The sequence below is a fragment of the Saimiri boliviensis genome, chromosome 6, assembly GCF_048565385.1.
Source record: "Saimiri boliviensis isolate mSaiBol1 chromosome 6, mSaiBol1.pri, whole genome shotgun sequence".
Lineage (NCBI taxonomy): Eukaryota > Metazoa > Chordata > Mammalia > Primates > Cebidae > Saimiri > Saimiri boliviensis.
In genome coordinates this window covers 7,646,415-7,661,500 of record NC_133454.1, presented here as the reverse complement: position 1 = coordinate 7,661,500, position 15,086 = coordinate 7,646,415, and the positions used below count along the sequence as shown (strand labels likewise).

The window sequence follows — 15,086 nt, the reverse complement described above, 5'->3', positions numbered from 1 at the left end:
GAGTTAAGTTTAAAATCCTCATGTTACAGATAACTGAGAGGCAGAGCTACTGACTTCAGATAACGCAGCTCCTCTCTGCACGGCTAAGGCTGATTCTACATGTCTTGGACTCCAAAGCTACTTGTTTTCCCTGTGAACTACCCTGAGTTTAGGTGGATGAAAGATCAACAGTCTAAATCTTTAAGCTTCTGTTTAGGATTGCTTAGGTAGTTTCTGCAATAAAATTAAGAAAAAACACAATATTGGTGACTTGCAGACTTCTTTTTTAGAAAAGCAGAATCTAATTTACAAACAAAAGTTTATGTCGAACCCCAATACATGATTCAAATAGAGCAGTCCTGTTGGAGCTGAGTCACTGATTACACCCCTCACCAACCCCCTCAGGAAAGTCCCCCTCAATGACTAAGCCCCAATGTCCCAACAGCCTTCTCTTTACCTCATGAATATTACCATGGTATTGGGCCAAAACAGGATCTGAACCAATTAGAATGTTACCAGATTTTAATTTTATTACCTTGAGAAATCTCAGCTTTTATAACTCCACGTGGGAAGACTTGACTGGCCATAAAGTCTGACAATAGTGTGGATTGGGGTGATTGTTATTTGATGCATGAGTGCAGTAAGGAAATTAGTGGGCCTGAGTTCAGTGGTTAACAGAAGGCTTACTGTTCCCACTTTTTCGGACTGAGGTCAACGACTCTGAACTTTGTAGATCGTAGCCCAGTTTGCTACTCTTGGTAATTCTCCCTTATTTACAAAGCTGCTATTGAAAGATATCCCTCCATTCCAATCACCAGCACTGAGAAAATTAAAAGCTTTAACTGAGTCCTTCCTACAGTCATAAATTCGGAGCCCTTCCTTGGGGTAACAAAATAAGCATCCAATGTTGAGAGAATCTAACTTCCTTGTTTATCCTGGTAGGCCCCAAGCTGGAACTGGAAAGACACCAAATGCAACTCTGCACAGTAAGTGGGGAAGTACTGACTTGGGGGGAAAAGGGAGGAGCTTTGCTAATTAAGGAAATAGTTCCTTTCCCAGGGTGTCCATAGGTGGTCCTGCTCTCTACCCAACTCTATATGTTACCTGTCCTTGGGAAAGATACATGCACTGCTCTAACACATTCCATAATTAAACAGAATAAGTGGACATGCCTGCAACTCACACAGAACGGACTATTGCAGAGTACCCAGGTCGACCCTGGCCACTGATGTTAGAGGGCCAGAGATCCTCCCTCACCATGCCTTCTGCATGCTTCTGTGGGGCTTGGGAGCCAGTGGGCATCCGGACCTATTGCTGCAGTCCCCGAGTGTGCTTCTACATCCAATCACTCAGTCTGCAGGATTCATATGGGGGTGAGGACAAGACCAGTGTTATCTGTTGGGCAATATAAGCACAGTGCATAGGACCGACAATGCTTTTGGGGGCCCATGAAAATGTCTTAATTTCTTTTAATGTGAAAAGATAAAAAACTCGGCTGGGCACACTGGCTCACGCCTGTAATCCCAGCACTTTGGGACACCAAGGCAGTTGGATCACCTGAGGTCAGGAGTTTGAGACCAGCCTAGCCAATATGGTGAAACCCCATCTTTACTAAAAATACAAAAATTATCCAGGCACGGTGGCACATGCCTGTAGTCCCAGCTACTTTGGAGTTGGGAAGCTGAAGCAGGAGAATCACCTGAACCCAGAAGGCAGAGGTTGCAGTGAGCTGAGATAGCGCTACTGCACTCCAGCCTGGGCGACAAGAGTGAGACTCTGTCTCAGGAAAATAAAAAAAAAAACTGAGAAAGAAAAAAAAATTCTTAAAAGAAAATGTTTTAGTTACAGAATTAACATATTCATTTTTGTTCTACTAAAGTTGTAAAATATAATTTAAAATTATTTTTGTAATGGAAGAAAGAGCTCACAAAGGTAAGTGCTTAGGGCTGAGGAAGGTCAAAATGACACCCACTGAGTCATGGGAATGGGGCTTCCTTTTGGAGGTGGAGGGATTTTCTTGGGGAAAGAGAGTGCTTGTGTGAAGAAGTATAAACCTAAGGGAGAGGAAACTAGGGGAAGAACTAGGGACTAGGAAAGCTCTCTATTGTAATCATTTCCTCCTATTTTATCTTGCACATGTAGAAATAATCTTAAATCCTTTCTGGAGCACAATGGGACAAGGAAGCAAATGATGCATTTTGGAAAGATTTCCGTTACAATGGTTAAGCAACTTAACATCTATTGCTTAATGGGAATTTTTCTTTCTCTGAACATATCGATAATATAGTTCTCATAATTTTTTTTTTAAAAAAGCAAGACTGTTCATGTTACAGAGTCAAGAAAAGTAAAAAGTCATGAGTGAAAAGTTATGACAACTGAATGCTAATTTATTATTCTGACCTAACCGTATTTTGGGCCAGAAAAAAACTGCTTTTTTGGGGGGACATTTGAGGACACTCAGCAAAATTTAAAAATGGACTATAGATGAATCAGTAATATTTACCCATTTTAAGTTTCCCACTTTAGACAACTGTGCTGTGGTTATATAAGGGAATGAAAAAATATTCTTACTCTTAACAAATACAGTAAGTTCTCAGCATTGTCACTAGGTTCTTGGAAACTCTGACTTTAAGCCAAACAGCATCTATGAAACCAATTTTACCATAGACTAATTGATGCAAACAAGAGTTAAGTTCCCACAGCTGACTTCTGGTCACAAAGATATCAAACTTCTAAATACAGACCCCAAACACTTCTAATATTAAACATTGAAATGTGAGCTCTGTGTACATTTAAGAAAGGTTAATAAAAATAAGTAAGATAACTATTTACCCAAATTTTCCAGTTTAGGGTCATGGGTGCCTGGAGCCTATCCCAGCAATTCAGGGTGCAAGGCAGGAACCTTTCTTGAACAGGACTCCATTCCATTGCAGGGAACACTCACATCCACACCCATATTCACTTAGACTTGGATCTTACAGACATGCCAATAAACCTAACATTCACAGTTTTGGGATGTGGCAATTGGAGTACCCAGAGAAAACTTACTTACGTAGACAGGGGAAGAATATGCAAACTCCAGGGGCTGTGGCTGAGAACAGATTTTTTTCTCATCAACATTAAAAGGAAATGATGTTGAACAAAGCAACATTATTCGAAGATCTGAGGCACACACTAAGCTATTTAAAAGTCAAAGATCATAATGTCAACTTCTTTGCGGAATGGACCAGAAAAAAAAAATATATATATATATATAATAAATATATATATATGTATGTATGTACACACACACACACACACACACACACGGAAAAAATAAGGCAAATATAGCAAAATGTTAACTGGTGAATCTTGGTAAAAGGTTTATGGGCATTCTTTGAGTTATCCTTGCAACTTTTTTATAAATGTACTTCAAAATAAAAAGTTAAAAGAATGAGACTGTTCAAAATCAATCCAGTATTATTAAAATAAGGCCCAACAAAGGTAACACATTGATGCACTAATTCCACAGATTTTTAAGCACCCACACCTGTACCCAGGAAATTAATTCTGTGTTAGCAGGAACCATGCATACTGAGAAATGAATTAGGTGATGTGAACAGGCCTACACTTGTACATGACCATTCTTTTCTGATCATTCTTTTTCTTTCTTTCTTTCTTTTTTCTTTTTTCTTTTTTTTTTTGAGATGGAGTTGTTTTGCTCTCCAGGCTGGAGTGCAGTGGTGCAATCTCAGGTCACTGCAATCTCTGTTTCCTAGGTTCAAGCGATTCTCTTGCCTCAGCCTTCAGAGTAGCTGGGATCATAGGCATGCATTACCACGCCCAGCTAATTCTTTATTTTTAGTAGAAACGGGGTTTCTCCATGTTGCTCAGGCTGGTCTCAAACTCTGACCTCAGGTGATCTGCCCTCCTCAACTTCCCAAAGTGCTGGGATTAAAGGTGTGAGCCACCGCACCCAGCCTACGATTGTTATTTACAGGGTTTACCTAATAAAATAACTAAGTTGCAGCCACAGACAAGACTGAATAACTGAAAAACTAAGTTTTACATCTGACTTGCAGGATGAGTTCAGGCAAATCTTTGAATTGTGCTTTCTCGTTGATAAAATTTAGACACGAATGCTTGGACATTCAGATACTAATGCTTGAAACCATTACCATTTACAATATTCCACAGCAGGCATGGAATATGTTTTAGAATGAATACTATATTCTCCTACTGAACTATGTTAGCTTAAGTTTCCTCCCAAATACAACCTGAGATAAGGGCTTGCAAGTGGGTGGTCTATTTTGGTAAGTGACAGCAAGGAACAGGAGAGAGGGCCTGAGAAGGGTGAAATAAGGGAGGATGAAATTCAACCCAAGAATGCATTATCAAGCTCATTACTGCTGTGGCGTCTGCTACCCGACTAGGGACCCACTGTGAAGCCAAAGAATGCACCACAGAATTATCTTCTCTGTGGATGGTAGAGAAAGGATTTATCCACATTCTCCCACCCCTTTTAGCTAACGGTTGCCCCATGAAAGTGTTAACTTGAGGTTTACTTCTGTGTCAGTATGCCTGTGGGTGTCCTGTTGCAGCAGAGAGGCCCTGGGACAGAACTGAGAGATGCAGGATTCAGTTGAGGTACAAAGCTATCAGGTTACACTGTGTGCAGACGATTGCCATAGCAATGGCTGGAGCTGAAAGGTGGACTGAGGAAAATGTGAAGGAAGGGTAGCATGAGATAACAGGCAGCTACGACCAGCAGTATCCTCAACCAATACGAGCACATGGAGTGATCTGACACAAGTTCAAAAGTATGACATATTGTAAAAATTGTATTGAATTTTTATAAAATGTGTTCATCACACACAATAATAAATTATGCAATTTTTATTGCATGGCAAACACTATACAAACATCATTATTATTTCATTTAATCCTCAAAACAATCCTTAGAGTAGACATATCTCAGCAATTCTCAACCAGGAGCGACTTGCCCTCCCAGGGACGAGGAGCCGTGTCTAGAGACATTTTTAGCTGTTACAATTGGAATGCTATTACCATCTAGTGAGTAAAGGCCAGAGATACTGCTAAACATTCTGCAATGCATAGGACAGACTTCCACAACAGAGAATTTTCCAGCCCAAAATGTGAATACTGCTGAGGCTGAGAAATCCTAGTGTGACACTATCCCCACTTTATAGTCAAAGAAACTAAGGCCAAATGAGAAAACGAGATTATGTACGTTTCCTTGGGTGAGGCTAGTGAGCAGTGGAGTTGGGATTCAAACTGTGGTCTGACTTTAAAGCCCACGCATACATGTACCCTTACTGTACTGCCTCCCTACTGATGCTGAACTTTGCTCCTTAGCTCAGCTAAAACAGTTCTTGTCACACAACCAGGAAAAGTTAGGCATGCAGACACACTAAAGGGAGAGGGAAATGAAATTTACTGGGCAAAAAGGAAAAAAATTTTCGCCAAAACTAGAGGCCCCCACCTCACAGATTCATTCCAGGACACACACAGGGACTGAAGTGCCCAGGCTCCTCCTCACTGCAAGCGGTTGCTTCCAACTTGGTGTGGCTCTAACCCCATTTTTCCAGTGTGCAGGCGGGTCAGAAGTTCTCCAGGGACGCCCCCTTATCTTTTTCCTGCACCAATCACTACCACGGGGAAAGTACACGTGCATTAAAAACAGCACTTGTGGAAGGCACAATGTAACTGCTTTGTATGTCAGTTATTACAGTAATCATAGCAGAGAGCTGAAAATGCAGATAACGATTAGAAATCATTAATATTCTGATTTTATAACACATTCGTAGTTGGAAAACTGAAAGGATCTGACCATTCAAAGGTCACATGTATTCTCAGCCTTTCTTGTCACTCTCTCATGCTACCATATCAGTGCAGGTCACATGGAAAGGAATGTAGTATCTGGAGGTGGTACATTTGGAAAACATGGGCTAGAGATTATTTTAGCATTCAGAAACAAAGCATGTATTTTCAGAAGTAGATTCCTTGTCCACAATGTGTTTTCCACCTGCCTCTCCTTTGTAACACAGCAGTTTATGATCACTCACAACTTTCAGACTCATTAATTTTCAAATAAATCTATTATTATTCATTAAAGTAGCTTCACTGAGCCAAGTCCAAGGCGGGCCATCTCCGCCCAGGGCCATCATTATGTCTTTCACTTGCCAGTAGTCAGGGTTAATGTGTTCCAAGAGAACCTCATAAAAGGGTATTCTGACGGAGAATAAATAGAAGGGCAGAGCAGGAAATAACACACAGGCTTTGAGCTTTTTCCTCGAGTAAGAGCTGCATCTAAAGTAAGGCAGATCACCTTGGAGGGAGGAGATGAGTGGATACAGTGTCAGCTTTACAGGCTGACAGACTTGAATTGGGATCCCAGCTATGCCATATAATGTACGGCCTGGGCAAGTCCCTTCGTTTTCCTACGTTTTAATTTCCTAAACTATAAAACTGGGGCAATAATGTCTAGCATATTGTAGGTATTCAATAAACATTCGCTATTATATTTCTTTAATTTGAAGTCCCCAAGTACAGAAAGTTGAATTAATCATATTCTTTGATTCATTTTATACGATTCTCACAGATATGGATCTGTGCACATGCTATAGTATACTGTATTGTCTTTTGCTTTCTCTTCCTCTGTCCCATTCACATTCCTGTTTTATTCCCTTATATAAGTACTTAATCTATTGTGTCTCTTCTTGGATATATACATTTACTTAAAAAATTAGTTTGTATCCCATATGCAGGTTTTAAAAATTAATATAATGTTTTATCATTGTATAGATCTCAACCTTTTTTTAAGCTTTTCCTTTATTCAACACAGTGTGCTTAAGATCTATTCATGTTGCTAAATTTATATTTATGTCATTATTCCTGAATGTTAGCCACTCCATATGTCTACCACATTTTACCTACCTATTGCTCTTTCTGATGGGCATAGAAGCTGCCCCAAACTACTTGCCACTCCAATAATACTCTGATAAACAGCCTGTGTATGTGCCCTTAAAACTTCAACACAAGCTTTTCAACAAATCCAGTTTGCTATTTAATACAATTCTACATACATTTATAATTAAAAGAATCTTAGAAAAGCAGGACTAGAAGAAAGCTTTCTTAAGATGATAAAGGCTATAAATTAGCTATTTATAGCAAATATCAAACAAAATGGAGACATTTCAATCTCTTCAAAATCAGAAAGAAAACAAGAATTCCAACTACCACAGTAACCTTCAACATTGTACTGAAAAATCTGGGCAACATAAGACAAGAAAAACAAATAGAAAGAAAAAGTGATGAGACAAAATTACCATTATTTGTAGATGATATGGTTATCTACATACAAATTCAATGAAATCAAAAGACAAGCTCCAAGAACTGAGGAATTCAGCAAGCTTGATAAACAATATCAACTTTACAAAAAGCAGTATCCTGTGTCTGCACTAATAATTACCAGGTATGAAACATGACAAGAAGATACAGTTCACAGCAGTAACAAAAACTATGAAATTTTCAAAAGTTAACTCAGTACATGAGACTTTTATGAAAAAATTAAACTCTATTAAAAGATACAAAGAGAAACTCGAATAAATGAAGGAATTTAACATTGTAAAGATGTAAGTTCTTCCTAAATTGATTTATATATCAAATACAATGCTCTTGAAATTTAAGCAAGATATTTAAAGACACTTGACAAACTTAAAATTTATATGGAAGAATAAAGTTTGTGAACAAATAAATCAGGTGGAAAAAAATGATCAAAGGGCAAAGACTAGTCCCACAAGATTTTATGAATAATACAAAGTGTTAAACTGTTGATGCAGAAATGGAAGGGTCAGAGTAGATCTATGTACACATGGGAATCTGTCATTTGCTGGAGATGGCTTCACAAACTATTGGAGAAAGTATATGCTATTTAATAGATGATGTCAAGGAATAATGGCTCACTATATGGAGATAATGTTGGACCTCTATCTCACTCACATATATACCTACATATGTGTGAGTGTAAATTCCTGAAGGATAGAAGATATTTAACTGTGAACAGTAAACTTACAAAGTTAATAAATAGAAAATATCATCTAATGCCCTTGTCCTTGTGACAAGTGGAATTTTCTTTTTAAAATACTCAAAAAGCACACATTTTTAAATGGCTGACTTTGACAACATTGAAATTTAAAATTACGGTTAAAGCACTGTATAGTAAAAATTAACAAGTGATAGACTGGAAGTAGATATTTGCAATTTTTTTTAAAAAAGGTTTCTTCCAAATCACAAAGATAAGAAACTATTTTTAAAATGGGCAACGGAAGCCACACACAATATACGGAATGGAAAACTGCAAAACGATCACACGTATGAAGAGGTACTTACCCTCACTGGGGAGCAGAAAACACAAACTGAAAAAAAAATTGTTTGATACTACCCAATAGACATAAGATTTGCCAAAATTTAAAAACTGGATAATGCCCAATTTGGGGGTGGGGGTGGAGTTAGCGGGAAGAAAAAGGAAGTCCTGCCCAGGCCCACGTGCTCGCGCCAGCCCTCACGCCCCGCGCGCGCCTTCTCCACCCACGCACGAGCCTCGGAGGCGTTTCCGGCCCCTGCGTAGCTTGGGGATGCCGGACATCCACCGCCTCCAGGCACAGGTTCGCGGTTGCAGCCTCACTATCTGTAGCCAAAGCCAAACACACCCTAACTGAGACTTTGCAGCTCTTGTGGCCTCTCTGGGCTCACCGGAAACATGAGTGGAAGGGCCCGAGCCAGGGCCAGAGGCATCGCCCGCAGCAGCTTCAGTGCCACAGAAGTGGGGCGCACACAAGCCTCGTCGTTGGTGTGTAGAATGCTTATTGCACATGGTTTCATTTTCTCCTCCCTCTCTCTCTGGCTTGAACAATGCCCTCCTCTGCATGTGTCCCCTCCTCTCTCTTGGGAAGTACAGTAGTGCATTGTCTTTTCTCTCAAGTTTGAGTCTTAACCAAGGTTTCTTCTCATAGTTTTTTTCCTTCTAAGGGATCTTGTCTGAGTAAGATATTAATGTAGGCATATTAGCCGGTAAAGAGGACTGAACACCGGCGACAAACATGTCATTCTTTTCTACTTTCTAAGTTTTAATTTTATGATTTGGTTTTAAGTTGCCCGGTAAAAAGTGATGTGCCTTCATAACATTACACGACATATAATCTAATGCAGTTTGTCTAGCTAATTAGTATTTAAAAATAAATACTCTCATACAAGTGGTTTAAACTACTGTTTCTTGAGCAACCACCATAAGGAAAGCTCCTTGCTGGGTTTAGGCAACTAGATTGAATTTATCTGCCAATAAGCAACTATGGAGTAATGTTACTAACACAGCTACATATTCTTAGCATTTGGAGCAAGTATTCAAATGAGTAGTTTGTGGTCCTTATGCCTTTTTTCTAACGGAGTGGTCTTCTCTGGACTTTGTTCATTTTTTAGCAGGCCAAGATATAGTAACTTCCTGAACAAAGAGAAGTCACTGTGAAAAGAGAAAGTACTGATGGTTCCCTTGGCCTGTTTTGTGAACCTGTTTTGGCCCAGTTTATTCAGGCAGAGTCACGATCTGAGCTGCTGCCCCGGGTCCTCTGTCCATTTTCTGTCCATGGGCCAGGGAAGCATGAGGTCCATGTGCCTGTGTGCTGCCTGCCCTCTGGTGGGCTGCCTGGGCACAAGGATCTCACCTCTGCCTCTTTGCACCTCCAGCTATATCTGGCGACAGTTGGTACTAAAGTCAAAGTTTGAAGACCGAGGAAAACTATATAGTGTGTCCTCCTGTTTTCTAGAATGGGCACTCTCTTCTCATCTCTTAAAGGTTTTACGTGTTAACATTTTCTTTGCCTAGTTCATGGTAATGACCTGACACTGTTCTTAGGATAATCTTTTGGTTTGTGACTTAACATTGTACATTGGAACAAAACTTTTTTTTTTCTGGCCATTTTAGCCTACATCGGTTGATCTTAGTAACAATGAAGCATCCTCTAGCAATGCCTTCACGGGAACAAGCAGGATTTCAACAAACGGTGAGTGCAACTTAGCCTGTTCATTTAGTTCTATTCACTGTGGATGGAGCAAGAGGAGCCCTACTGGGCCTTACAGCAGCAGGCTCACCTCTTGCACTGCCCAGTTTCCTTTCCTTGAAGGATCCCCTTTGTCATGTTCCTTTGGGACTTTTCAACATGGAAGCATGTGCTGAATTTCCTGGCAGTGTTTGGTAGACAGGAAGCCACAGATATTAGGAAGTCAGTTTCCGTTTCTTTCTATTCACTGAAGAATTTTGAAAAAAAAACTTTAAAAATCTTTATGGTGTTATATAGAAATAGTATTTGATCCAGCAACCCCACTGCTGGATATCTGCCCAAAGTAAAATAAATCATTATATCCAAAATATATCTGCACTTGTATGTTTATTTCAGCACTCTTCACAATAGCAAAGATATAAAATCAACTTAAATATTCATCAATGGATAATTAGAGAAAGAAAATATGATATACATATATAAGACAATACTACTCAGCCATAAAAAGAATGAAAGCATGTCTTGTAGCAGCATGGATGGAATTGGAGGCCATTATCTTAAGTGAAATAATTCAGAAACAAAGTCAAATAAGGCATGTTCTTTTTTTTTTTTTTTTTAAGATGCAGTTTCACTCTTGTTGCCCAGACTAAAGTGCAATGGCATGATCTTGGCTCATCGCCACTTCCTCCTCCTGGGTTCAAGTGTTTCTCCTGCCTCAGCCTCCCAAGTAACTGGAATTACGGGCATGTGCCACCACGCTTGGCTCTTTTTTTGTATTTTAAGTAGAGACGGGGTTTCTCCATGTTTATCAGCCTCTCAAACTCCTGACCTCAGGTGATTTGCCTGCCTTGGCCTCCCAAAGTGCTGGGATTATAGGGGTGAACCACTGCGCCTGGCCTGTATGTTCTTACTTGTACGTGGAGGCTAAATAATGTGTAAACATGGACATACAGTGTGGAGTAATAGACACTGGAGACTTAGAAGGTTGGGAGGGGAGTGAGAAATTGCTTAATGGGTGCAATGTACATTATTCAGATGATGGTTGCACTAAAAGCCCAGACTTTACACTGTGCAGTATATCCATGTAACAAAACTGTACTTGTATGCCTCAAATTCATACGGATTTTTTAAAAGGCAAAGAAAATCTGAATAGTATATAAATGCTAGTGCCATTGCTTGGAAGGATGGTAGAAACCTGGTACGCGCGTAGCCACTGCTCTCTTTTTTCCCCCTCCTGTGGTAAACATCACTATTCAGTGGTAGCTCTCTTCACTGCAAAGCCAGATTTGGTCTTAGGATACTTGTCAACATGCTACTCCAAGTCACCACAATCACACATTGTGCCCCATGTGTTAGTTTGCTAGGGCTGCCCTGGCAAAGTGGCACCAGTTAGGTGGCTTAATCAGCAGAAATTTATTTTCTCACAAATCTGGACTCTTAAAGTCCGAGATAAGGTGGGGACAGGGCTGGTTTCTTCTGAGGACCCTCTCCTTGGCTTCTAGACGGCTGTCTTCTCCTTGTTCACACGATCTTTCCTCTGCATTTCTGTGCCCTGATTCCTCTTCTTATGACGTCAATCATGCTGGATTAGGAACCACCTTAACGACCTCACTTTAACTTAATCACCTATTTAAAAACCCTGTCTCCAAATACGGTCACATTCAGAGGCACCGGGGATTAGGATTTCAACACAGGAATTCTGAGGTAACGCAATGTAGTCCATGACTCTGAATAAAACCGGTTAGCCGTCTCTCTTGTCCTGCCACAACGTTTTTTATTTCCACAGTGACTGATTTCTAGTAAATGTGGAAACTCTAAGCATTTAGCTTCTCCCAGACTCTGAGAGTCTGGTCCCCTAAGCATTTAGCTTCTCCCAGACTCTGAGGGTCTCATCCCCTGACGCATCTCCTGTCTGATTCTACTGTTCCTCACTGGAAGTTTTCCAGTCCTATGTATGTATCTCTGTGATCCAAACACACAAATGAATGTACAGCCTGTGAGCACAGAAGCCCTGCTCTAACAGGCCCAGTGTGTTCCATTATTTTCAAACATTATTCCATCCTTGCAAATGTTTTTTCACATCTGCCACACATTCTTATGAATGTGAGTGATGAAAATCCTTCAACCTTGAAGGGCAAATTGGAGTTGTATTTATTTATTTAAAAATATATATAATAGGCCAGGCACGGTGGCTCAAGCCTGTAATCCCAGCACTTTGGGAGGCCGAGGCAGGTGGATCACAAGGCCAAGAGATCGAGACCATCCTGGTCAACATGGTGAAACCCCGTCTCTACTCAAAATACAAAACATTAGCTGGGCATGGTGGCGCGTGCCTGTAATCCCAGCTACTCGGGAGGCTGAGGCAGGAGAATTGCCTGAACCCAGGAGGCGGAGCTTGCGGTGAGCCGAGATCGTGCCATTGCACTCCAGCCTGGGCAACAAGAGTGAAACTCCGCCTCAAAAAAAAACAAAACAAACAAACAAACAAACAAACAAACAAACAAAAATATATATATATATATACAATTTACCATTTTAATTACTTTTAAATGTATAGTCTTGGGAGATGAACTTCATTCATATTGTCATACAACCATCCCTACCATCCAACTCTAGATCTTTTTTCACCTTGCAAAATGGGAACTATGTATTTGTTACGTAATAACTCCCATTCCCCCATCCCTCCAGCTCCTGGTAAATGTCATACTATGGTAGCTTGAATTTTTAGAAACTACCTAACATCTTTTGAAACCTAGAGCAATGGCTCACATGGACAATCTAGTGAGGATAATAGAATTAAAGATTACATACATTTTGTGATTTTCCTGGGAAACTTAGACTCCACTGAGCAGGGGCAAGACAGCATTTGAGCCAGTAGCAGTTCCATGTGGTGGTTTTATACAGTGACTACATCAAAGGCAGTGGTCATGTCAGATTTCTAGAAATTAATATTACTTTGCAGTAATATTTTGTATTTTTATAAAGTTATTTTCTATATGCCAAAAAAAGTCAGTGTCTACTGTACTAATTTAAACAGAAAATACTCATTTGGAAGCAGATTTTATGTTTTCTAGAAGCTATCAGTAAGGGATATGCTCTGAGGTGAAACGCTTTTATTCTCAAAAACTGATGGCAATGTTCTAGGCAATTTCTCTTCTTTTCATTGGGAAAGGTCAGAGATTCAGCCTCTTTCTGGGCAGAAGTTGATGAGGACAGAATTTAGTCTGTAACCCTTCAGGGTGTTATACAACAGGTAAGGTCAGGAGAGCTGCCTTCCATAAATAGGTATGCAGAAGGGAATGGGGAGGGAGAGCTTTTTCCTTAGCCAAGAAGAGAAAGTCTACAATATTACTAGAACAAGAACTAACTCAAGATCTGTTTTTGTTTTAGTGAGACAGGGTTTTGCCCTGTTGCCCAGGTTGGAGTGCAGCTGTGACCACGGCTCACTGCTACCTCCGCCTTCTGGGCTTAAGTGATCCTCCCACCTCTGCCCAGGGACATGCCACCACACCCAGTTGATTTTTTGTGTTTTTGGTAGAGACGGGGTTTCAACACGTTGCCCAGGCTGGCCTCTAACTCCTGAGCTCAAGCGATCTGCCTGCCATGACCTCCTAAAGTACTGGGTGGGACTAGAGTCATGAGTCACCACACAGGGCCAAGATCTGTTATTTTTAACAAAACATTCTGTTTTCTTCAGTTTTCCATTTTTAGACTGAAGATGTCTGTATAGTCATGAATGTTTTCAGCAATATGGGCAAGCTGTGTTCAAAACCACAAGCTTTGATAGCACTGCATTTTTGAGATAGTAGTTGTAAACAGCATCACTAGAAAGAAATATGAGCTGTTACTGCATTCTCTTCATGTTTTAGATAAACATGAGCTATCTTCTTCTGATGCTGGAAGTACCTTCATGGAAAGAGGTGTGAAAAATAAACGGGACTTCATGGATTTGGATGTCTGTACCAGAGAAAAATTGGCACATGTGAGAGACTGTAAAACAGGTACCCAGTTTTATGTTACTTACTTTTTTAATGTTACCAAATCTTTCTTAAGGAATTCCAACTTCTAGCTCTAAAATAAATAAATTCATATGTTTGCTTAACAGATATTTACTGAACATCTGCTATGTTCAAGGCACTGTTAGAAGCTTTAGTTTTCCTAGCCTTAATTTTCTCTTTTATTAATAGAAATAACGTCTTCCCCAAAATGACATCTCACTTTTGGAAAAGAATTTCTTCATGTACTGGAGTGGGAATTAAAAAGATGTTTCAAGCCGGGTGCGGTGGCTCATGCCTGTAATCCCAGTACTTTGGGAGGCTGAGGCGAGTGGATCACCAGGTCAAGAGATCGAGGCCATCCTGGTCAACATGGTGAAACCCCGTCTCTACTAAAAAAATACAAAAAATTAGCTGGGCATGGTGGCATGTGCCTGTAATCCCAGCTACTCAGGAGGCTGAGGCAGGAGAATTGCCTGAACCCAGGAGGTGGAGGTTGCAGTGAGCTGAGATCGCGCCATTGCACTCCAGCCTGGGTAACAAGAGCGAAACTCCGTCTCAAAAAAAAAGATGTTTCTTCTTTTTCTGGGGAGTAATAACCTTTCTGGACTTCCACTGTTAAATGAAAAATGTAACCTATTTGGGGAATTCTTTACCCAGATTCCCGGCTCACCGCTAAAATTACATGCAAATTGCCAGTATATATATGTATTTTCTGGGAAGTAGGTCTGTTGTTTTCATTGGATTCTCAAAAGGCTTTGTGGACCCCTTATGAAAGTTAAAACTCACTGATGCAGATCAGTGTTTTCCAAACTTTTTAAACCAAAATAAGAAATATATTATTATCCAGCATACACACAAACTGTCCACACACAATTGAAGAAAAAGTTTCATGAAACCCCTTACTACATGCCAGGCACTCTCTTCCACTGTTTTATTCTGGTCATTTCATCAAGCATGCAATTCACCCCGCCTAATTTCTTAACTGCAGCACTAATGGGACCAGCAGCCATTACAGTGGTGTAATCTTGGTTCACTGCAGCCCCTGCCTTCCAGT

General features: G+C 40.2%; 1 protein-coding gene across 1 annotated transcript in view; it reads left to right on the top strand.

Moving 5' to 3' along the window:
- The first annotated feature begins 909 nt into the window (after positions 1–909).
- Positions 910–15,086, top strand: part of PIWIL4 (piwi like RNA-mediated gene silencing 4) — a 57,181-nt gene continuing 43,004 nt past the window's right edge. The window contains exons 1-3 of the mRNA XM_074400321.1: positions 910–965; positions 9,959–10,037; positions 13,904–14,035. Of these exons, the coding sequence (XP_074256422.1) occupies positions 951–965; positions 9,959–10,037; positions 13,904–14,035 (226 nt within the window). The 5' untranslated portion in view covers positions 910–950. The remainder of the gene's footprint in view (positions 966–9,958; positions 10,038–13,903; positions 14,036–15,086) is intronic.